Source organism: Myotis davidii, unplaced genomic scaffold (genome assembly GCF_000327345.1).
Source record: "Myotis davidii unplaced genomic scaffold, ASM32734v1 scaffold334, whole genome shotgun sequence".
Classification (NCBI taxonomy): Eukaryota; Metazoa; Chordata; class Mammalia; order Chiroptera; family Vespertilionidae; genus Myotis; species Myotis davidii.
This window is the reverse complement of record NW_006285797.1, coordinates 1,307,389-1,331,543: the sequence shown is the minus strand read 5'-3', so window position 1 is coordinate 1,331,543 and position 24,155 is coordinate 1,307,389. Positions and strand designations below refer to the sequence as shown.

Genomic DNA, 24,155 nt, shown 5'->3' with positions numbered 1-24,155 from the left:
AGCATCTCATTTAAATGCATCTGAAAGGTCTCAGTGATGAGAGTCAAACAGATCTGAGGGAGGTCATGTGAGTAACAGGGGAATCTAAGGGGAGGGTAGCCTAGACGGATCTGGCACAGCCTCTCCCTACCACACTGCAGCCCAGCCTGGGTCTGAGAGTCTAGTTGAAAAGCCTTCTGGGATTTCTTATCTCCTACTACCCCCAGTCGGGATACAACATCTCTTTTCAACTGTCTGGCTAGACTCATGACATTCATTCATTTAATTGATTTGTAATTGACAGATTATTTGCAAAGTAATGTATGAAATAAAGTAGAATAAGCCCTTACAATATAGCCGAAGAAACAGGCAAGTATGTATTTGACTACATTAAAGGCAGGTTGAACCAGAGGTCACTTTTAAAGGTGTTAGTTACAAATTCTGAGTTGGGGACCTGAAAGGTTGAGTAGACCTCATTATATGCATTGTATATAAATATGTGTGTGTGTGTGTGTGTGTGTGTGTGTGTGTGTGTGTGTTTGAAAGGTAGAGAGAATATATGTAGAGAGTAAAGGCAGGGGGTTGTGAAACTGCATGCAATGTTTTGGGATAGTAAATATTTCAGGCAGAGCTAGGGTTTATAATCAGTATGTGGGAGAAAATGAAGGAGGAAGGCAAGCTTGCCCAAGAGAACCCACTTCTAGAATAAACAAAACACCACATAGTATATGTGTTACAGGTGCTAATAAGTGAAGCCCTGTTGATCTGTTTCACTCAGACCCCACTCCTGCCTGAAGGTGACACTCTTCAGAAAGCTGTACAATCTATACTCTCAGGACGATTCCAGGCTTAACTCTGAGAAATCGGTTGCAATTACATCTCTATAACTGCCTGTCCTTCACAGGCTAGAGAGAGCCTTGAACAAGGTATTTTCCACATTTCCATGAAATATTAGATCTGTATTGAGTTACTTCATGACTCAAACATGCCATTAAAATCAAGCTGCTAACAGGCATCAAATAGGACTTTTGTCACTTTGGTAATTATTTTCATCTCCATGCCCATAATAGTTAATTCTATATTACCTAATTTCTGAGGTCAAGCTAGCATATTTGATTATAACTCTATAAATTTAAATAGAATTATAATTACCTCATTCTATTTATTTACTATTAAATGTTCTGTTTGTTTGGTTTTTTTTTGTCATTTGTTGCATAGTTCTGATTTTTCCTGCTTATCTTCTGTAAAATTGAAGTAGTCTTGAAGACTCAGATTTATTTCCCTCAGATTATATTTTAAAAAAAATGACAGCAAGGGAGACATTATTTATTTATTTGTTGGTATATGTGGAGCATCCTAGCACAGGAGTAGTTGACAAATAAATGACCGACTTGAAAGATTAGGTTTTGTAACCTGTTCCACTTTCTCACTTTATGGTCTCAGAGCCATTACCTTGAAATTCAGTTGTTCCCTCTCTGCCTTACTGATTGCTGAAGTCTCTAAGTGGCCTTAATGTCAAATCTCAGGTGCTAAATTTTATAACAAGATCAATTTCCACCACATTTTTACTGCCAAATACATTTTTTAAAGGATGCATTAAATTTGAGTCTGTCGGAAGCACGATGGCTAACAGGTTCTTTCAGAAGAAAACAAGTAGTGCACTTGTGTGAATATTTATCTGACAGTAGCTTACAATACTAGATTATTACAAATGACCGCGACATAGCACTACTAGTGAGGTGACACCGGAGAATTTATCATCAGAAGTAGGTAGAATATTGGTATTACTGTACCTACATTCTGCTAGAAAAAAATGAGGATCCAAGGTCATTTATCATTGAGCAAGACACTCACTTGCACACTGCCTCCGTCACCCATCCTTCAGAGGTCTGCGGAAAATGAGATTTTTTTTTTTAATGGTATTCAGCTGTTGCTGTGAGCAGTTTAACAGTGTGCTGCATATGTGATGAAAAGGGCAGGGCTGGGGGGCTTGAAATAAAAATAATTCTATGCAAATCACCATCTCTGAGAACTAGCGGAGTAGATTCGATATGATTTTATGGAATGTTTTATCCATTATTTTCGGCATACCGTTCCTCTTAGAAAAGCAGTAGCCTCAGGTAATTCACATCAGCTAAAATTTCAGGGTCTTCTTTTGGTCACTACTGCAGAATATATGTTCCTCCTTATTAATTGGAATCTGTATCTGTCACATACAAAATATAATGGATGCTTCACATTAGGCCAGAGATCATCAAACTATGGCCCACCTGCCACCTGCTTTTTTCAAGTAAAGTTTGATGAGAACATAGTCGCTCTCATTCATTTGTGTATCGTGTGTGGCTGCTTCTGTGCTATAATAGCAAAGCTAGATAGTCATGACAGAGACTGTATTTCCCCCAAAGCGTTTACTTTCAGGTCTTTTACAGGAGATGTTCCTTGACCCCTGTATTGGACCAGCCCTGAAGGAATAGGAGGAAAGGTAGGAAGCCAGAGGATGGGAATGCTTAAAAAATATGGATATTGAGATAATCACAATTCCTATAGAGTATGCTTTCAGTGTTTTCCCAGAAGTAGAAATAGAAAAATTCCATGGAAACTACATTTCTAGTAATCAGAAAGTCCTGTTTCCTCTGCCTTACCTGCATTGCATTTTGGCATGGGGCCTCCCTTCTTTGACTTAGTGTCTGTTCTTTCCCTGGGGGGAGGGTGCGGATTTACAACCCCCTGGGGCCTACCCTGCTCCCCTCAGGGGCTGCAAAGGTCCTACAAACAGAGAAGCAACTTCTGATGATAAAGATGAAACAACCTTGCTCCTCACTATTATGCAACAGGAGCAAGGGCTAAAATTGCCTTTGACAGATGGATGTCTCTAAAAAACACAGTTTAAAACTCATGGTGTTATAGTGATCATATGTTTAAAACATCCATTTAGAAAGTGGTCAAGCATTTGGATGAAAAGAAGCCTGTAGACATGATATGAGTACCTTACATTATTTTACTTAAGAGCAAAAAAAATCATCAGTTTTCTTGTCTAAATCTCATTTTTAAGTCTCATTTAAAGGCTATGGTTTTCATAATCAATTGTCTAAAATGTTTCCTAACTGAAGCTGTTATCATAATGCAGATAAATTGGAAAACAAGATCTACAATATAACGAAGTATGGTAAAAAGTAATATTGAGGGTGCAGAAAGGGGGGGTGTTGGTCAAAGGATACAAACTCCAACCTAGAAGATGAATAAAATCTGGGGATCTAAGGTGCAGCATGGTGACAATAACTAACAAAACTATATACTTGAAAGTTGTTAAGAGAATAGATATAAAATGTTGTCACCATACACACAAAAATGGTAAGTATGTTAGGGGATGGAAATGTAAACTAACCTTATTGTTCTAAATCATTTGTGATATCTACCTGTATCTGATCATCACATTGCATACTTTATACTTATGATGTTATATGTCAATCATATCTCAGTAAAGTTGGCAAAAACCTAGCTATGATATATATAAATTTTAAGAAAGACATCTTCTAAAATTATTTTCAAGTCTAAAAAGAAGTCATGTTGAATAATGTTCAATTTTTAGGTTACCTAAAATGCTTTGCACAACTGAAATTCTGGAATTAGTTCCAGAGTGTCTAATTAATTTACTATATCTTCCATAATGTTTCCCATGGTCCCATCTTTTCTAATTCACTCCTCCTGAGATCACTGCATATGCTTTCAAGGGCATTTCCTGACTGTGGTGTCTGCCTGCCTCAGTTGCAATGACGTGCACAACCACATTAATCCTCGGGCAACTCAAACCTTTAGCAGTCCTCACTAACAATCAACTGAATTACTAAATTCTCATCTAGGCATTTTTTCCCCACAGCTCATTTTATTATTTTCTCCCAACTCATCTTTCAAGCTTCCCCACCCCGCATTTTTAAAATATATTTTTATTGATTTCAGAGAGGAAAAGAGAGGGAGAGAGAGGGAGAGAAACATCAATGATGAGAGACATTGATTGGCTGCGTCCTGAATGCCCTCCACTGGGGACTGAGCCTGCAACCCAGGCATGTGCCCTTGACTGGAATTGTACCTGCGACCCTTCAGTCTGCAGGCCTATGCTCCATCCACTGAGCCAAACCAGTTAGGGCCACCCCACATTTTTAAATGTTCACTTCAGCCCAGGTAGATTTATTAGATGGTTCCTTGAAGTATTTTATTCATTTTTCCCCCTATTGGCATCATTTGCACTGCATGCCCAAATGATATTTTTGCTAGCTTCCCCTGAGAGAGAGCAGAGCAAGGTGGATTGTAGACAGACCATTTGGCTTGAAATCCGTTTTGATGCAGGTTACCTAGATGATGTGGGCTCGCTACTCAATCTCTCCCTGAATGTAACCTTTTGTAACTAAGAAAGTAATAGTAATTAACTCATAGAGGTGCCAATAGGGTAAATTAAGTATAGGCCTGTTACGGACTTAGGCAAGTGCCTGCCATGTGACAAATGCCACGTTGTTGTAGCTTAGACAGTCTGAGCACCTCTCTTGAAATGGAACTCAAGAATACTAGCTCTGCTGCTTGCTGGCTAGGTGACTTTGGGCATACTACTTAACCTCTTTATACCTCTTTATACCTCAGTCTCTTCACATGTAAAATGAGACTAATGTATGTATATACATATATATATATATATATGATCTGTCATTGTCGATCGTGAAGCCTATGTGTCCATCCGACCATCCAACTGGTAGCTATGACACACATTAACCGCTAAGGGGCAGACACTGAACACAGGAGCTGCCATGACGCACACTGGTGGGCACCATGGACCTGGTGCCGACAAACGAACACTTGCCAGAGTGTCTAATTAATTTACTATATCTTCCATAATGTTTCCCATGGTCCCATCTTTTCTAATTCACTCCTCCTGAGATCACTGCATATGCTTTCAAGGGCATTTCCTGACTGTGGTGTCTGCCTGCCTCAGTTGCAATGACGTGCACAACCACATTAATCCTCGGGCAACTCAGCCCAGCCCAGAAACAGTGGCTGTGGGCGCTGGGTAATGACGTCACGTAGCAATGCCTTGGCTTCTCCCTAGCGACTAGCCTCCTTGGAGTTTCTTCAGCCCAGGAACACAACTTGCTTTACAGCCAGGTGCAAACATTTCACACTGTAACCAAATGTTTGTGAAGCGTTTTCCCATGCCTCATCTCATTTGATCCTCACAGAAGTCCTGGAGTAGGTAGATAGGAGACTTGGTAGAATCCTATTTTCTTTTCATTAGCCGGAAAATGGAGATCTAGAAAGTTTAGAAACTTGACCAGACTGAAAAGAAGTAAGAAATGGTAGAACTTAAAAATGACTTCAGTTTTCTCACTGCACAGAATATAGCCAAACACTGCTACAGTTGAATATTTTACCCTTTATTCTCCCTGCGTGACCTACAGTAATAATCTGCTTCGTTTCGATATTTACTACTGTGTTACTGACAACTGAAAGAGACGTTGGGGTGCTTCACTGCACTGGAAAAAGTTTAACTAAATCAGAAAGCAGGTATAATTAAGCAAGTTTATTCTATACATAATATATAAAAGGCTAAGTTGACTTGTGCATGCATGATACATATAAAGCTCTTGCTGGTGCCAATCACACACATGTGTTTCAATCTGTCATTGTTGATCGTGAATTTGGTTGACACTTCTGTTATAGAGAAAGGGCGAATAGTGATATTAAAATATTCTTCTAATTAATTTCCTTTCAATGTTCACGAATCTGTGCAACAGAACACTAGTATCACCATAATAATGGTTGTAAAAATTAAGCACCAAAGGTAAACAACTTTGCATAGTGTCCAGCTTATAATAAGTACTGAATGATACCCGTTGCTTCTATTCTTAGTATCATTATTATTTTTACCATTGTTGGATTCTTTGGCTACTTTTAATATTCTAGATTCCCAAAGAACTTCAGGGTGCATCTAACTGCTTCAGTCTGACTACTATAAAGATCAAGATTACTGGTTGCTTTCCCCCTAACTTTCTATATGTGCATAATATCAAATAGATAGCAGTGGAACTAATCAGTTCTTCAAACTTTCTGAGTAGAAGCAAAGCAAATAAAAAGTTTTACAGACATGTTTAGTTCAGTAGGATCTCCAGCAGGTGTCATAACTATTTTACACCCGGTCTGTGAGGTAGGTCAGGAAAACATCAGCATTTATCTAAAAATAAAGTTTTCAGCCCACCCTCACAAATTATACTCTGCACTGACCTTGTGAGCTTTCTTTCTTTCTTTCTTTTTTAATCTAGGTGAGCTATCTGTTGCCCCTTTAAAGCCAGGAAATTTTCCTTTTACATGTGTGAATCTAACAAGCTGTTAATTTTGAGGACAGACCTGTCTGTCTCTGCTATCATACAGGTTACAAATACTTTTATATAATTTTTTGATTCCCCAAATCCCTTAATGGGAAACAAGGATTATGTAACTTACCCATTATTATTATTATTATGAGATTATGTATGTTAAAGCCCTAACATACAATGAACATCTATTAAAGGTGACCACCTTTTTTTAATCTCTTATTGTTTCTTCCTGTGAAATTAGCATAATATAGAATGGGCATTCAAGTAAATGTCAAGTTGAATTGAATCAAATAGAATAATATATTTTAACATACTAAGAATTATAAAGTTACTGCTAACTTTATTGATATATAAATTTAGGATTTTTTCTTTTGCTTGGTCATTCATTTTATGTTTATTCTTGGTCAACTCTCATTTGAAAATGAAACACAGTTAAATAAGTAAGCTCATAAAACTAAAGTAATTATTTTCATCACCTCACAATATTATGTATTAAAATTAAGAAGTTGGGATTTTATAGTCTGGTCAACAGGGAGAGATTAATAATGTTAGGAAAACTAATCATAATTTAGCATTTGCATCAAGGCAAAGAAAGAAGCTAAAGATGACTTTTGGATTTTTAAGGTTCAACTAAACAGAAATAGACAAATCAGGAGGAATCCTAACTTGGAAGACTTTGATGACTGCTATAGGTGCATGGGAGTAATAAAAGATATACTATTTAAATAAAAGGTCCACAAAAAAATTGGAAACTCGCAAACAATATGTCAATCAGAGAGTCAAGGTTTAAGACAGTTTTGGAGATGAAAGCTGAAAATGGGGTGTTAGGGTAGCCTTGCAAAGAGCTTAGAATAGAAAAAAGGGAATATAGCTGGATAAATCTTGTTAGTTTGGGAAGAAATTTTCATGGAGATTATTTTCTGGGAGGAAGGGAATTTGGTAGATTTATTTTGGATGACAGTAGGTGATTAAGTCACATCTGAAAAGTACTCTTAAATTTTAAGAGTATATTTTCTTACGTAAAAGAAAATCTTAAATGAGACAGATATGAAGTAAAAATATTTTTGTTTCACTGTATTTAGACTGTTTTATGTATAATTCTGTTCTATATATAATGCATTGCTTAAAATGCTTTAACTTATATTTGGAATGTACAACCAAAAAGATATGTTTGCTGAAAATCTGGCTTCAAAGATAGAAGATATCAGTTCCTACTTAGTGAGTAAGTATTCTTTTACCTACTAAATCCCCCCAAAAACCTCTTGAAACCTTTTCCTACATCCAGATTGTGCTAGCTACATTAAAGTAAACTATATTCCCGTTTATATTTTGCTTTTGGCATTTATTTGTTTCTTTAATAAGAGTGTAACTAAAAAAAAAGAGTGTGTGTGTGTGTGTGTGTGTGTGTGCACGTGCCCCAAAGACCTTCAGACTTCTTATGAGAGAAGACACCATAACAAGAGAAATTTGGATCCCATGGACCTCACTGCCAGATCTGCTGAAGGTGAAGGCTCAAACATTTTTCTATGTCATCCTTTTTGTCTACTTCCTGTAAATTTCAGAAAAGCTGAAACTCAGTTCAACATGGTGTCAAATGGTTAATCTAGTTACTTGGAAAACACATGAGTGCATACATTTGTAGCCTACCCCCCCCTTTTAATAGCCATTTTAAAAAGCATTGCAATCAGGAAATATCAGGAGACCTGTGGGTGGCATTACCAGGTGTGTGACTTAGGTTTAGTCATCATTCTCTGACCTTAATTTCTTTAACATTAAAATAATGTTAAACCCTTTATAACATCCCAAAGTGCTTTATGGTGTTTTGCATTCAAGATACTCTATATAAATGCTGAAGTGTCATAGGTGAGGTACACTAGATTATATTCAACTCTCTCTACAGATGTGGAGCACATTGGGAAACCAGGAAAGAGACTATGATGAATTTCAGCATGACAGGCAGTACTGGGAATTCTGAAGTCATGAGTGCCATCAGCTGTAAAAGAGGTTTTGGTGCAGGGCAACCATCTGTCATGGACAACTACACAATGGCTTGGCTAAGGAATCTTCCTAATCGCTAAGCTTGGTTGACTTGTCTATTTGTGAAAATCTCTTTTACTGTATTTCTACTAGAATTCACCAGTATGGAAGTGGCACAACATTTCACGGCCAGAATGGCTCAGGCCCCAACCGATCAGATCTGAAGTCTGGTCAAGCAGAATGGATACCAACTGGTGACCCGTTCTGGTGCAGACCAGCTGAATAGATCAGTGGTGGGTAGCAGTTACCATTCTGGCTGGTTTACTATTTACTATTCTGCAAAGGCATACATTCAAGCTGTATTTTAAAAAAAAGATTGCAGTATCGTTGATCACCAGAAACTACAACATGGGCTGAAATTATAGCAAAGGGCATTTGCTTTTATTTTCAAGTAGTCATATCTAGTGCTGCAGCAGCAGGGAAGAACAGAAAGAACAGCAAAAGCAAAACCTCTCTCACTCTCTATGTTACACAACCCCCATGATTCATATTTTGTGAGTTTCTCATTTTAAAGTTTTTCTTACACCAATAACAGAAAAAAAGAAAAAAAAAAACACAGAAAATATCTCAGTATTTCATAGAGGTAGAGAAGAAGCAAGAAAAGACCACCTGAGAAAAACAAATTGGTCACCTCCAGCATCCTAACCCTTCTGCCCAGCAGGCACACTAGTTGCATCTGCAGCTGTCCAATTCTGCTAGTATCCATGATGGTGCAAAACAGGGAGCAACTCACTTTACAAGAATGTGTATAAGTCAGAGGTTCTGCAGAAGATTGAATGTAAAATCATGAAGGAATGTGAAGAAATCAAAAGCCTGCTTTTGGTATAGTCTCTAGTTTGTCTCTAAGAAATACAAAGCAGAGTGGGTTAAATAAGGGTGAGTCCTGTGTCCCCCCGCTGCCAAATCCTATATAATAAAACCCTAATATGCAAACCTACCAAACAGCAGAATGACCGGTCACTATGACGTGCACTGACCACTAGGGGGCAGAGACTCAATACAGGAGCTGCCTCCTGATAGTCAATGCACTCCCACAGGGGAAGCGCCACTCAGCCAGAAGCCAGGCTCAGGGCTGGCAAGCGCAGCGGCGGTGGCGGGAGCCTCTCTCACCTCTGAGGCAGCACTAAGGACCCCTTGAGGGATGTCCACCTGCTGGCTTAGGCCCCAGGGAGCAGGCCTCAGCCAGGAGGTGGACATCCCCCACAGGGTCCCAGACTGCGAAAAGGTGCAGGCTGGGTTGAGGGACCCTCCCCACTCGAGTGCATGAATGTCATGCACCGGGCCTCTAGTTGAGTAATAATATGGTTTCATATAAAGGGAAAGTACAGGTTTCCATCCTCAATTATAGGGAGAAATTGTTTTAATTCAAACATTGAGATGATTAAAAAACTACTGCAAAGAACATTTGTAACTGTAACTTCCTAGGAAAAAGCTTTAGCTCATATGATATCACAAAAACAAACAAACAACAAAACCCAAAAAAGCAAAGAACACAAAGATCTGTGGCTGATGGAAAGAGTTAGCAGCCATTGTTTTCTACTGAGTGAGGAATCCATAATGGAGGAGGGCCAACATGTAGACAAGAACTCAATCCTACTTCACCATTCCTACTTGGTTGTCTGCAAAAGCCATTGACAATCTAACTAGCAAGGCGATTTGTATTTACGTTTTCCTTCCATAAAATTATAAGGGTGGAGTTGATAAAAACATGAAGACTAATGGTTTTCAAAAAACTAAGTAAAAATAAAAAAAATAAATTTTAGGATTCCTGGGTATGACTTGACACCCTATACAGCGTCTTAATTTTTCAGTTGGGATACATTCATTAAAATCAGTCAACTCAGATGTAAAGTCTTAATTTGTACCCAGCAAAGCTTTGTAAGAACATTCTTGTAAAAATAAAGGCCCAACTCATTTTCATTACTAATCCTTAGGCCATGTGTATGAACAACAGATGAAAGATAATATGGCCTAAAATATGCTTATAACGTTAACAACGAAGGAATGGTGGAGTTCCCTACGGCTGAGGTAGCTATTTTGGGCATTTTTTGCCACCACTCTCCTCCCCATGTCTGCAGCAGATGCTGCAAAAGCATCATGACATTCTTCTCCCCAGCTGCTCCTGGAGGAACTCTAAAATACTTTATAACATTTTCCATCAGCTAACAGTCATCTCCAAAAGGTACAGAGAGGAAACCAATTTTCATCCTGTAAGTGTTACAAAAGACATTAGTCATCACGTAATTATAAGACACACGTTTGGCTACAATCCTGAGTGCTGTGGCCAATAAAAGGATCTGCATCTGTTCTACGATAACTAAAATATCTAAGACATAATGGAAGAAGAAGGATGTTTTATTTAAGCTTCAACTTCAGAAGAAAAGGCACACAATATTAAAAGATAGCATCTTATATTTGGGGAGGGCAATCATTTAATATTTTAATAGCATTTAAATATCACTATCAGCCTGAGCCGGTTTTGCTCATTGGATAGAGCTCCACCAGCAGACAGAAAGGTCCAGGGTTTGATTCCAGGCAAAGGCACATACCTGAGTTGTGGCCTCGGTCCCCAGTGGGGGTAGGGGGAGGCATGGAGGAGGCAGCTAATGGATGAATCTCTCTTAACATTGATGTTTCTATATCTCTCTCCTTCTCTCATCTTAAATCAATAAAAATATATTTTAAAAAATAAATACTACTGTCATTCTATGGAGAGTTGGACCACAGTAGTATTATGCCCATTCTATCATTTAAAAAAAAATTCATTAACCTCACATGTTTTGTTTATTTTAGATATTAGTTACATTTCAAAACACAAAACCTTACGATACATTCTGGTAAATTACTATCTACTGAGAGGAGAGGAGAGCATGAAACTCAAACAAAAATGTACAATGCAATACAAATATCCAATCTTGAAACTCTAATAAAAGTTTCCCTTCGTAGAGGGAAGGCTCTTGGCTATTACACAGAAAACCACGACATGTGGCTCCCCAAAAATGCATTACAGATCAGGCTCATAATCCTTCCTTCCGCAAAAATGGCACAAGAATTGATTTCAATTATCATTAAATACTTATTTCCCTCTCCTGTCAAAAAAAATGTCCCATACACATGAAATTGAAGGTTGGCAGCCTGAACTCATTTATGGAATTTTAAGGACTATTGATTTACCAGTGAATTTTTCTAGTTTTCTCATTGCTACTGGAAGGATGCCTCAGAGTCAGAATTAGATGATAAGATGGGCTGGAATGCCAATAGGCTTACTTAAGACTGATGGAGAGAAAAGCTCCTCAAAACTTTGTCAAAACGAGTATTATAAATTAGGTTAACATGATTGATTATACTTGGCCAAAATTTCTTATGTAGCATTGAATTCATGTCTCTTCTTGCTTTGCTGTGCCCCATACAAGTCTTTAATATCGGAGTATTAATCATTGGAGAAAATATGAGGTAATTTAAAAATAAATTGGATCTATGTCTTTGGAAACTAGAAATTATTTTTGCACCTCAGGGGTTTTTGTTATTGTTTTATTTTTTTCATGCTACACCAACATATAAACAATAAGAGAGTATTGAAGCAAATATTTATATTGTCAATTTATGTCAGGGTGTGACATTCTGATGGACACTTGCAGATGTTATGTGCCTTTGTCTGCACATTTAATTTTTCCATTCAACATTTGTTAATAAAAAGACAGCATCAACTTTTACTTATTAATGATGCCAACATGGTTACAGCTAAGCACAGCAGTGCAGACAGACTTTCAGTACTAGAAAGAAACTAAGGTTACATAGTCAATATTTTCTTTAAACAATACCCACCCCCTCCTCCAGCCTCCATATATACTTCCCTATAAACATTGACACTGTTTTCTTTTTTCTAGGAGAGGGGGTGGCAGATCCACAGTTTGTGGATCCTGAAGATTATACAAATATGCATTCTATTAGAAAAAGTTTACAAAATTATGAATACAAATTAAGCATGACAGTGAATATATTGCAAAATTTAAAAAGATGAAATCTTACGAAATCCTGAAAGTAATATAGTCTTTTTATTAACTAACTACTTGATATACCCCTATACTATTTTTCCACATTTTGGAACAATTATTTTTTTGATCACCTTCTAAAATTACAGTATTTTCTAAAGTGAGGACAGAAAATTCAAGTTCTTTTTTTAAATATATATATTTTTTAATTTCACAGCAGAAGGGAGAGGGAGAGAGAGAGAGAGATAGAAACATCAATGATGAGAGAACCCTTGATTGGCTGCCTCCTGCACGTCCCCTAATGGGGATCGAGCTCGCAACCAGAGCATGTGTCCTTGACCGGAATCGAACCTGGGATTCTTCAGTCCACAGGCCAATGCTCTATCTACTGAGCCAAACTGGCCAGGGCGAAAATTCAAATTCTTTCCCCCCCTCTAGAATGACTGATAGAAAAGTTTGGTAGTTTTTATAAATTTTTGAAAAGCTTCAGTTTCACAAGTTATTAATTGGTATGTTATAGACTATTAGGATTATTGTCAAAATCAGGTAAAATTCTATCAAGTTTTTTCATAGTTGAGCTGAATGATATGGAAGAGGTTTACACAGAACAAATCTGACCCAATACAGTTCAAAACTTGTTTCTCCATCACTAAACAACTTTCTGCATCAGTGCTGCAGTTAAGCATCAAATAGTCTGACCTTGGTCCATGAAAGCTTGTATCCATGAATACTAGCAACTATATCCCTGGGATCATTTCTAAAGCAGTGTTAGGAACACCTAATTTATACAAATAAAAATATTCCACTAAGTGCAAACTAAGTGAATCTCCAGCACAAACTTCAGTTAGCACAATCTCACAAATAGTCTTGCCCACTCTAACCCCACCTGACCCAAGGGGAAGTGTGCCTGCTGGGGAAATGATCTCAACTGAAGGCAGGTAAAATACCTTACTTTGCAACTAGAGGCATGATCCTCTGAGCACACTCAGGAGGCCCCTCTGAGTCTTTGAAAGGACATTCTTTTGCTTCCAGGTCAGTCTTTTACTGCCCACCCCTTCCCACCACAGCCCTGCCTTCGGTCTCTCCACTCTCATATACTAACACATTTGAACTGATTGATTTTTATTTTCCCCACCTCCACTTGTCATTAAACCCTTTGTTTCCGTTTTCAGTGCTATCCTTCACCTGGATATTTTCAATCCATTCCAGTGCTCAGGGCCAAGGCCATCTCAGTAAGTCTCATCTTGTTCATCCCCTAAATCTTTTATCCCTTCTTCACTCTAGTCTCCAGTTCACCCTAAACGACTGAGAATTAGAAATGTCCCTAAAACCTTAGTTTACCCTCCGCTCAAGAACCTTCAGGTGACCTTTTATTGCAATAAGAGAAGTTATAATGTCAGCAACTGAGGTCCCCTGTACCTCTAATATTACTCCTACTGCTATCTTAAATGAACTCTGTCTCCCAAATAGTCCTCCCAGATTCTTTAGATTTGCTTTGCACGGTCCTTTTTCTTGCCTTTACCATTATTATTATTATTATTATTATTATTTTGTGCATGGGACTTCCTGCCTCTTCTCTCTACTTCTCAGAGTTATAATTATTCATCTCCGTTTTCTATTATTCTTTTCCTTACCCTCTTAGAGGCTTTTTAAAACACCCATAGCCATGGTGATAATTCCCTTTAGGAGCAGATACACAAGGTGTAGCAAAAGTAGGCTACAGTTGTGAGTATGTAAAAGAGTTTATTCTTGTATTATGACTTATTAATGATTGTATTATTTTCCATACTAACAACAGTAAACCTACTTTTACCCAACCCTGTAGTCGCTCTTTGGCACTTAGTATATGCTATGTTATACTTTCATTCATTTACTATTTTTATAAAATATGTATTTGTATGTATAGTGAATATACATATTCACTATATATATGTATATATAACGTCTTTCTAACAATATCATAAATAGGTTCAATTCAATGGCTATTACCAAGCACTGAGAACTACAACAATGACATACATTTAAGAAATGCTTTCTGCATGTTTAATCTTGTAAGTGGGAGGCGATAACAAAAATTACTTCTACTAGAGGGTAGAGTAAGGTAAGAGCCCTGCACAGCAATTACACGTTGTATGTTGAAAGTTAGACTAACCTTAGTCTCTCCCACTAGATGGCATGCTTTTGAGAGTAGAGACAGCGTCTCCTTAGGTCTCTTTAGCCACAGTTTTCATGTTTCCAGTGCTTAGTTTCTGCAGGAATTGAGCTGTCCATGGTTGGAGGTGTTCATGTTGGGGCTGGGATATGTCCTACAAATCACTAAGGGTATTCAAACACTGACCTGTGGCCTGGATGCAAGGTATGGAGGACACAGACCTGTGGGTACGTGTCGGTTCTCCGTGAGACAAGACTGTGTAGAATACTGTGATGTGACAGACACAGAGCTTTGGAAACAGAAAACTGGATGCCATCCTCAATTCCAGGGCTCAGTTTCCCCGTCTACTAGATAGTCCATGATATCATGAAACCTAGCGAATTAATATTCAGTGACCAGAACCTAGTAAGTATTCAAAAGGTGACGTTTTAGTTGACTCTCACTGAACATATTATCCATTGTAGAGCTAATCAGCTTCCTATTTTGTTGTATGGGTATGTTTTTTTGAAATGTACTTTTCAATTCCCTAAATCTACTTCAATCGTGGTGATGGACCTGTAAAATGTAAAGGAACTCTTCTTAACAGAAGGTCAATGAAAAGAAGCTTTAAAATACTTTAAGTCTGGATTAGGATATGTATCAAACTAAAATCCCCATTTTTTTAAAGACTGAAGCTAACACTAATGATGGGTGTAAACAGCAATCTCACTTACAGTAAGCTGTTTCTTGTCAGGCAAGCTGCAAGGAATGGATTTGGTCGCCCATATACATTCTATGTGGTCAGAAGCTTACTGTTCAGACTCAGCAGGGGAGCAGGAAAAGTGAGAAGAGTGAATTGGCTTGTGGTGTCATCTATAATAAAGGGAAACCTTTTCTAAGAAATTTTATTTGAAAGTTAAGAACTCCTAGAGATTTTCACCACCAACTCAGCATGGCGCTATTATTTTGTTACCAAGACACTTAAACTTTGTTTTTCCTACCCTTACAGAGAAATCAATAGTTTAAAATTAGAGCAGAGTAGAAGCTCTTGAGTGTTAATCAGGGCTTGGTACTGAGACTTCTGAGGTTGTTGTAAGCAGCTTACCAGCCATGCATTAAATGTTGTATGTACTCATTGAATGGTTTATAGAAAAAGAATTAAAATATAACATATGACAGGTTTTAAAAATGTAGCAAAAAAGAGTTTTTACAAAACGGTTATCTACTTTTTCCTGTTATCAACAGTATATTATCATAGATTTATTTTGGGATATCTGCTAAATTCATATTTTCTCCTCTGAAAAATAGTGTTCCCCCATGTTAGCCTTGGGGTTAGGTCCCCAATAACCATGCTTATATTTTGTGAATTTCACCCCTCTCCTCCCCTCTTCACTGGTGGCTGATGAGTGATAGATTCCAGGCATAATTTCCAGAAACTCTCGCCCTGTTGTCACAGCTGATTGGCTAGTGTGAGACACCTGGCAATAGGATTCTGCCACCTGGGGACCTAGATTAGATTGAGAGACAGACAGACAGCCAGTATCTGTAGGTGATGAGAACTAAATGTAAGCTTTACAAAAGCAGATATTTGGTCTTTGTTCACATCTACATCTCCAGGACCTGCAGAACAGTGCCTGAAATAAGATATGGGCTTAGAAATGATTGAGTGAATGAAGGCAAGGGAATAGATACTTTAAAATCGAAGTTAAAAAATCAGATTACATGACTTTACATAATTTCTTTGATTTTCTTTAAGAACCACCCTCCACCTAGATTTCTCCTGTCAGAATATAACCTTTCCAATCCACGTTTCTACAAACTCTTGATGTTTTTATAGCTTATTCTTATTTACTTTGTATTCCAATGATTTCTTCACTGTAAACTGGAATGCATGTGAAAGGCTACAATGTTTTGCCAATCTTGTTCTCTTTCATGGTGCCCTGTGTATGCCCTGTAAATTATCTGATTAATAACACTGCTGACCACTAGGAAACAGCTTTCTCTCTTTTAATTTTTGAAATAAAGACATAACTGTTGAACCCTCTATTTAGAAGGGGGAACTGCCATGGTGGCAATGTACATAAAGATGGTAGAGTGGAAAACATTCTTTAGAGATTAAAAACGATCCCATCATACCCTTTGTGGATTTTAATTCATTCATTTAGCAAGTACACACTTCGTACATCCTAGGTCTCAGGGAAGAGAGGGCAGAACCAAGATTCAGCTCCGTTTTTCCTGGCCTGAGGGCTGGTTTTAGGGTAGAAAATGCTTTTTGCTTCTGATTTTTAAATTTCCAGATTGTCTAAAATTGTAAATACTGAGACCTGATGTTATAGAAAAGATACATTAGATCAGGGGTGGGAAACATCCAGCCGTGGGTCTGCATCAGGCCCGAGAAATCATGTGGTCTGGCCCTGCCGAGGCATTAGGGGTGAGTTAATTAAATGTTGGATCAAATATAGCAGGCTAATTTTTTTATTCTTTTTCATTAATCCTCACCCAAGAATAGTTTTCCATTGATTTTTAGAGAGAGTGGAAAGGAGGGGAAGAGACAGAGAGAGAGAACTATCAGTATGAGAGAGACACATCAATTGGTTGCCTTCTACATACTCTGACCAGGGCTGGGGATTAAGCCTGCAACCAAGGTACCAGTTCTTGACCAGGATCAAACCCGGGAACCTTCAGTCCACAGTCCGACGCTCTATCCACTGAGCCAAACTGGTGAGAGTGTAGCACGCTAATTTTTAAGTTGATAATTTTGTATGGCCCGAGAATGATGTTATAAATATCCAACCACCATGGTTTCTTTTTCATTTTAATCAGAATATGATGGATAGTACCCAAAGGAGAATTAAATGAATGGTTTCCAACTCATAATATTACTGGCTCAGGGTCTTTCAGTTTCATCAAAACTCTACAGCTGGTCCTCACACAACATGGGTGGGAACTGCACAGGTCCACTTATGTGTAGAGTTTTTCAATTCAGCCACAGGAGTGAATGGGAAATTGTTTTAAAATTTTCACTATCAGGTAGGGGGAGTGGATACAGGACTAGAATACAATGTGACCCATGGAATACTAGCAGCCTAGTTGAATGGTCAAAGGGTGTATCAAGGATACAGTGGGTGGGAAGAGAGGGAGATATTTATAGATTCTGCATTTCTTTTGTTCATTCTCCTTTTTTTTTTAAATTCTTCATATCTGCCAATCCTATGTCTTTCATATAGTGAAAGAGAAAGTAAGGATATTTAAATGAAAGAGCAGTCGCATGGTTATACATTATTACCAAAGTTTATAATATAATCACATTATACTCGTCAAATATTGCTGAGCGTTTTATGCTGACCATCATCATATCCCAGGAGAAGCATCTAAATACATGAAGAGTCACATTATGTCCACAATTATTCCCATTTGGAAACTGATGGAGTCTTATAGAGATAAGAAAAGCTCAGGATAGTTTGATTCTTAAAATGTAAGCTATTAAGCTATTTAACCGGTACTAACAACAATCTCGGCGCCTTGTAAAACGAAAGCCTTTCTCAAAATGCTACCGTTTACGTGCACTCTTTAAATTCTGTTGCAAATGACATTCACTTTCTGCAACAAACATCATCTGCTCTATTGATAGTATATAAGTCTTTGAGGCTTAGCTTCTTAATTCATTAAAATCTTCCTAACAACCGACTTGCCGAGGGTACTTACATATTCTTCATACGCCTCGTGGGCTGGAGGAGGGGGTGCCCGGTATCCTGGCACTGTTGGTGTCCCCCGAGCTCGTGGGGTAGGGACACCTCTGGCTACAGGGGGCACTGGAAGAGCTCCACGGGTGACAGTGGTCCCTCGAGGAGTGAGAACACCTCGTCCAGGTGGTAAGGGAGGAGGAATGGCACCCCCACGACTCCTAGGGAAAACAGGACATGTTCAGATGGGAAACACGTGATGAGAGAAAGGGACTAACACAGATAAAGTGCTCCTTTCATAGCCTCCACACAAGGGGAAGAAACCACATTTATCACCATAGGCGTGTGTGTGTGTGTGTGATTGATTCTTCAGAATGTACCGTACTTTGATCTTCACAGTAAATACTGGTAAATAAATTTTTTAAATACTGGTTATGACTTAGTTATGAAAACCATGTTAAATACTTTGATATTTTCCTTTCTAAAACTAAGTAAACAAACAAAAACCAACCCATTCTCATTTTTTGTTCCAAACTTACCACGAAGACCCAAATGAGAGCATTGTCTTATCTATGACTCACTGGACCATGTAGGAAACTGAGCTGCTAAATGTCAATGTCCCCTCCATGCTGGAGTTTATTGACAGTGATGTGCAATGTTGTCATTTACCAAAAAGAAATCTGTCTGCACTTTAATACTTAATAAAAGGCGAAACTCTAACCATGGTGATATCATTCTGTTTATTATAGTAGCTCAAGCTCGAGGTCACTTGAAGTCACAGCTCATTGTCACTGATTTATTGTCATGCATGTAATCCCCTGAGCTGGTAGAGTCCCAGATACAATTTATTTTCCTCTGGTAACTATGGCGCTAGTGAAATACATTAGGACTCTGCAATAAAAAATAAATAAATAAACTGAATACTCTGTACTACAGTGCTTGACACAAAAGTAACTTGTACTAAAAGCCTTAGATCAAATGGATGCAGCCAATTTTTATGGTATTCCGAGGCCTTTGGAAAGGTGGAGTGCTTGTCTGAAGTCTTTGGGCAGAAGCATGGTTATTTCACTTTTTATTGTGTCTGAAAGGCTGGCTTGCAGAAAGCACTGCTTTCGGCAGGAACACTAAAGCTTTGGGAAAAATAATGATCATTGGGATGTCAACAATCACACGGTCTGGCTGCACCTACAGATGGGGAATGTAGGTTATGCTTTCTGCTATGAATAGCAGTCAGCTGGCTCTCTCTTGCTTGCAGAAAATGAGCTCTTACCAGTGAACAGTAAGAATGCTGGTAAAGCTTTTAAAAGTTTTAAATAGATTACAGAGTTGAGGAATAGAGGAATTATCAGAGAACTTATTGTGAGTCTAATGTATAGAAAATGCACTCCTAGACTGGGGAAAGCTGAAATATAAAAGACCCAGAAGGCCAGGTGCCTGCTTCAAGCACAACAGAGCCCAGGAGGCAATGTTCTGCATTATCATGATAATGTAATAGCATATTCTATATTATCATGGTAATATACAAACACATCTATAAAGAAGCATGTAAAGACCAATATTACCTTCACTGGACCGAGCAACTTTCTGTATGTTTCCTCATAAACAGGGTGAGCATATTTCAACGATTGCTCAGTGTCGTTCTGATTTACAGCTGTTGTGTTAGCTTCTGTTCCGTTTAGCATTTTAACACTCTTAAAAGTGTCCATGTGGGGCTAGTAAATTATATGTCACCTACTTTAAACTACATTCACAAGTCCAGGGTATATCACTGAATAATCACAGGTAAGTATTATAACTCACTGGGCCTGAGGTGGATTTTTTTTCCTGATGATTCAAATCCGATTCTAAATCTGTAACAATTCATCTTGTATGATCTTTCCCTGGCTGGTTTGGATCAGGGGATAAAACATTGGCCTGTGGGCCGAAGGGTCCCAGGTTTGATTCCGGTCAAGAACATGTGCCCTGGTTGCCAGCTCAAACCCAAGGAGGGGGTATGCAAGATGCAGCAGTCCTCTCTCATAATCTCTCTCTCCCCTCTCTTTTTCCTCTGAAATCAATAAAAATATCTTTTTAAAAAATTTTATGACCCTTGCATCAAATCTAATTTCTTATCCCATTCCTTCATCAAATGTCTCCAAGACACAGACCTAGCAAACCTGTCTCCAGAATCTGACTCATTATGTCCTTCCCCTCGGTATTAACCCCACATCTCTCTTCTCCAATTCAACTCAAGATTTAAATCACCTATTTTAGGATATGGGCCTTGGCTGCACCCACACTATAGTATTCTTTCCCTCATTTTATGGACTTCTTGAAATGTCCCCACTTTAATTCTTCAAATCCCCATTCTTTAATTTAAAAAAAAGGGTGAAGGGATTAAGAAGTACAAATTGGCAGTTGCAAAGTAATCATGTGGATGTAAGGTACAGCATTGCCAATATAGCCAATAATACTTTATAACTATGTATGGTTCCAGGAGAGTGCTGGAAATCTCAGAGGAGAGGACATTTTGTAAAGTACATGATTGTCGAACCACTATGCTGTACACCTGAAACTAATACAAAATAACATTAAATGTAAACTGTAATTAAAAGTAAAATTTAAAAATGTCATCTAGGTATTGTTTTTGCCACTCTGTTGGAAATACTCTTGACTGACCTCACCAATAGCCTACTGATTTCAAAATCCACTCAATTTGTGTACAGCCCCCTTTCCACTTCGCCTCCCCTATTGTACTTATCACTGTAGACCTCTATCTGGAAAATGCCTTCTTTGGACTTTAATACTCTGTTTTTCTCTCCATTTCCTCCCTCTTCTTTCTTACTTTTTAACCTCCTTCACTGGCTTCTCTATTCCTGGGCCGCCCTTGGAATATGGGTGTCCCCATCTTCTGTCCTCTGTCCTACTTTTTTTCTCATGGTGCACCCTGCAGTCCCTAACTCTAATGATGGCTATTATCTGCTTCCTTCCTAACACTTGCCATTTCCCAGATTATGGGTTTTACATCAGAAGGTTCTTAACTTGTCTACACATTAAAGTTACCTGATATCCTTTGACAACTTCCTAATTCTGGGCCATACCTCTGGCCAATTAAACCACAATATCTAGAAGCAGGAGCCCTCAGTGATCCCAATGTGCAGGCACTTTGAGAACCCCTGCCTTATACGCACCATCTAAATTTAAAATCCTCACAAGCCTTTTATGTAGCCATTTCTAAGCTATTTTAACAGCTGAGAACCAAGGCATGGAAAGTACAAGTCACCTGCCAAAGGTCATGAAGCACATCCAAAGAGTTAGATTTAATTATAGGAATAATTATTGCCTTCATTTAACTTGGTTGTCACACCTAATCTTAGTTGATGATATAATAGTCTCTAACCGGGATAGACATCACAAAGTTATCTTTGTCTTGGGCTTGCTTTCTTCTCCAATACCTAATTAGGCACTAATTCCCACAAATTCTAATCTCTAATCTAGTCCTATATATCTACCCTCTGAGTGGTGTTCATTTCTCTTTTGGATAATGGACCTGTCTTCTCCCTGGCTTTCCTGCCATGAGTCAGTGTCTCTTCTCCATCATCCACAGTGATGACTGAGTAGTCTTTTTTAGAAACAAATATGATTACTCACCTCTTTAATAAACCCCTTTAGTTCTCTGTATTGATTCTCATTATAGGAAACAAAAGCCTTCAAAATTTGCCCCTAAATGTTTCATTTTCTTCTGTTTGCCCTCACTCAGCATGTAGTGGTGAAGGGTGTTAGAGATGTCATATATCTTAAGTCTTTAGTTATATGATAGAAATTATTATAACATATATGTGTTTTCTAGTATGTATATATTATCAGAGATTAGTTTTCATAGTTATGTTTAGTGAAACATAAATTTCTTGATGTCTTATCAGAGAATTTGTTTTCTAGTATGTATGTATTACCAGAGAATTAGTTTTCATAGATATGTTTATTGAAACAAAATTTTTTAAATTAAATTTTCAACAAATTATTATAGAAGTTTAAAAATATTCCAGGTACCATTCTTTTTTTAATATGTGTAACTGAAAACTTAATAAAGACACAATTTCATTAATATGTAAAAATTAACATTAATTTCTGTTATGAAGGGGTTTCTAATCAATATAATTTTCTGTTTGAGAAGCTGTTTCCTTATTCCTTACTTGTAGATACATTTCATCATGTGGTTTAAAATAGAAGACAACAAAGCTCTGCTCCATTTCATTAATGTTAATACATTAAAGATATCAATACAGCATTGAAAGTGAGGTTTAATTTTCAAAAATAATTGTCTTTTCTTTTTATGTATGCAGCATTAGATCTGTAAGTAAATGGGATATTAAAAACCTAAAGCTTTCAGTCAAAATTTTCCTTTAAAATAATTAAAAATCTAGATAATACACTATTCTTTATTAAGTCATTAAAGAGATTGAAGTTTTAGTACAACATTTTACTTAAATAAAAATCTCATTTAGTTCACTCAAATATGGCAAATGGAATATTACATTAAGCAACATTAATAACAAAATAAAATCTATTAATGCAATTATTTTATAATCTCAAAAACAGGTCAATGTATTATTTTTTAATACGGTCTCAAGGAATATAAAATGGGAACAAAAATCTCTTCTGTAGACATAAATTGTCATTTTTGAATTATAAGAGCAAAAGTTCATGATTTAAAGCATATCATTTAATCATTTGAAGATACCTGCTATGTCATTTCACAACCCTCCATAATGAGGTTAGCACCATACATTGTGTTAATAAGAGGTTAACTCCATAAAAAGTATGTCCATAAAAATATTATGTCACATTTTTAGCAATAAACAAATGTTTCTGAATAACATTAAGAATTCTGTTTTTTTTCTTAAAGATAACAGTGTAAAAATAAGCTCTAGAACATTTTCAGAAGGGTTCCCTTTAGTCAAATGTAATTTCAAGAATTACCACATTTTACCTTTAGATAGTTATTGCCTTCATGTTTTATTTGGAAATTTATCATTCTTAACTTTTTTTCTGGTAAGAAACTGAGGTATTTATGATTTAAATATTAAAATAGTGGTCTTTTGATAGTGCTGGTTGAAAATATTTGGAGCATAATTAACAAATAAATTGAAACAGCAAAGTATCCTAGACTCTCTTTAGGTGATTTCTATGCAATATAAGAAATAGTATTCTAGATCTATGTCTTTCAGAGATTTGAAGGCCAACTATAACAGGGTGAGAGAATGACAAAATTACAATGTGTGCATATGAAGGCTATGAGTATTTTTTACTTCACTTCTTTGCAAACCAATGCTTTCCGTTGAAAGCTTGACAATTTTAGAATCCTACAAAACAAATCCTCTCTGATGGCCAAAGACATTGCACCGTCAAGTGTAACTAAACTTTAAATACTCTTACCATCTGCCAAGCAAGAAGTATGCTCTGGCTTTCTGTAATGGCTATATATCTACACTAATAAAAGAGAAAAATGGTAATTGGCTTACGAAGCTACCCTTTCCTTTGCCCTGCCCCCCAGCCATGATCGGAGAGGTCGGTGTTGCCTGTTCCTTGCTGTGATCATGCCACAGAGCAAGCCAGCAAAAGCTTGCCCACCTCCCTGGCTGCTAAGTTACTTAAAGTAAAAACCAACGTACCTTGAAGGCGTTGTGGGGGCTATTCTGATCCCTCTGCCTCTAATACCTCTGCCACGGCCAGAGTCTTCTGAGCCATTTAAGTAAGACAATTCACGTAGTTGTTCCTGACGAATTTCATCATTATAGTCCTAGAAAGAAAAGAACACGACCTGATGAGTTAAAAGGGGGTCTGGGGTCCTTGGAGACTAACAAACACAGTAAAAAAAGGAAATTTTTCATTTACTTTCTGGAACTTGTATACAAAGATCTAAAATGATATGAAAGTGCATATACTTGAAATTCTTATTTTTTACATAGAGACATTGAAGCTGCTTTATTTATCA

General features: G+C 37.5%; 1 protein-coding gene across 3 annotated transcripts in view; it reads right to left on the bottom strand.

Annotated features, from left to right (window-relative positions):
• KHDRBS2 (KH domain containing, RNA binding, signal transduction associated 2) overlaps window positions 1–24,155 on the bottom strand; it is a 484,502-nt gene that overhangs the window by 145,565 nt on the left and 314,782 nt on the right. For all 3 annotated transcript variants that reach the window (XR_001512727.1, XM_006756841.1, XM_015559490.1), the window contains exons 5-6: window positions 23,833–23,960; window positions 18,204–18,402 (exon numbers count right to left, since the gene is read on the bottom strand). Coding sequence is in view for 2 of the 3 variants with exons in the window: in XM_006756841.1 (XP_006756904.1) it covers window positions 18,204–18,402; window positions 23,833–23,960 (327 nt within the window). In the remaining variant the exon portion in view is untranslated. The remainder of the gene's footprint in view (window positions 1–18,203; window positions 18,403–23,832; window positions 23,961–24,155) is intronic.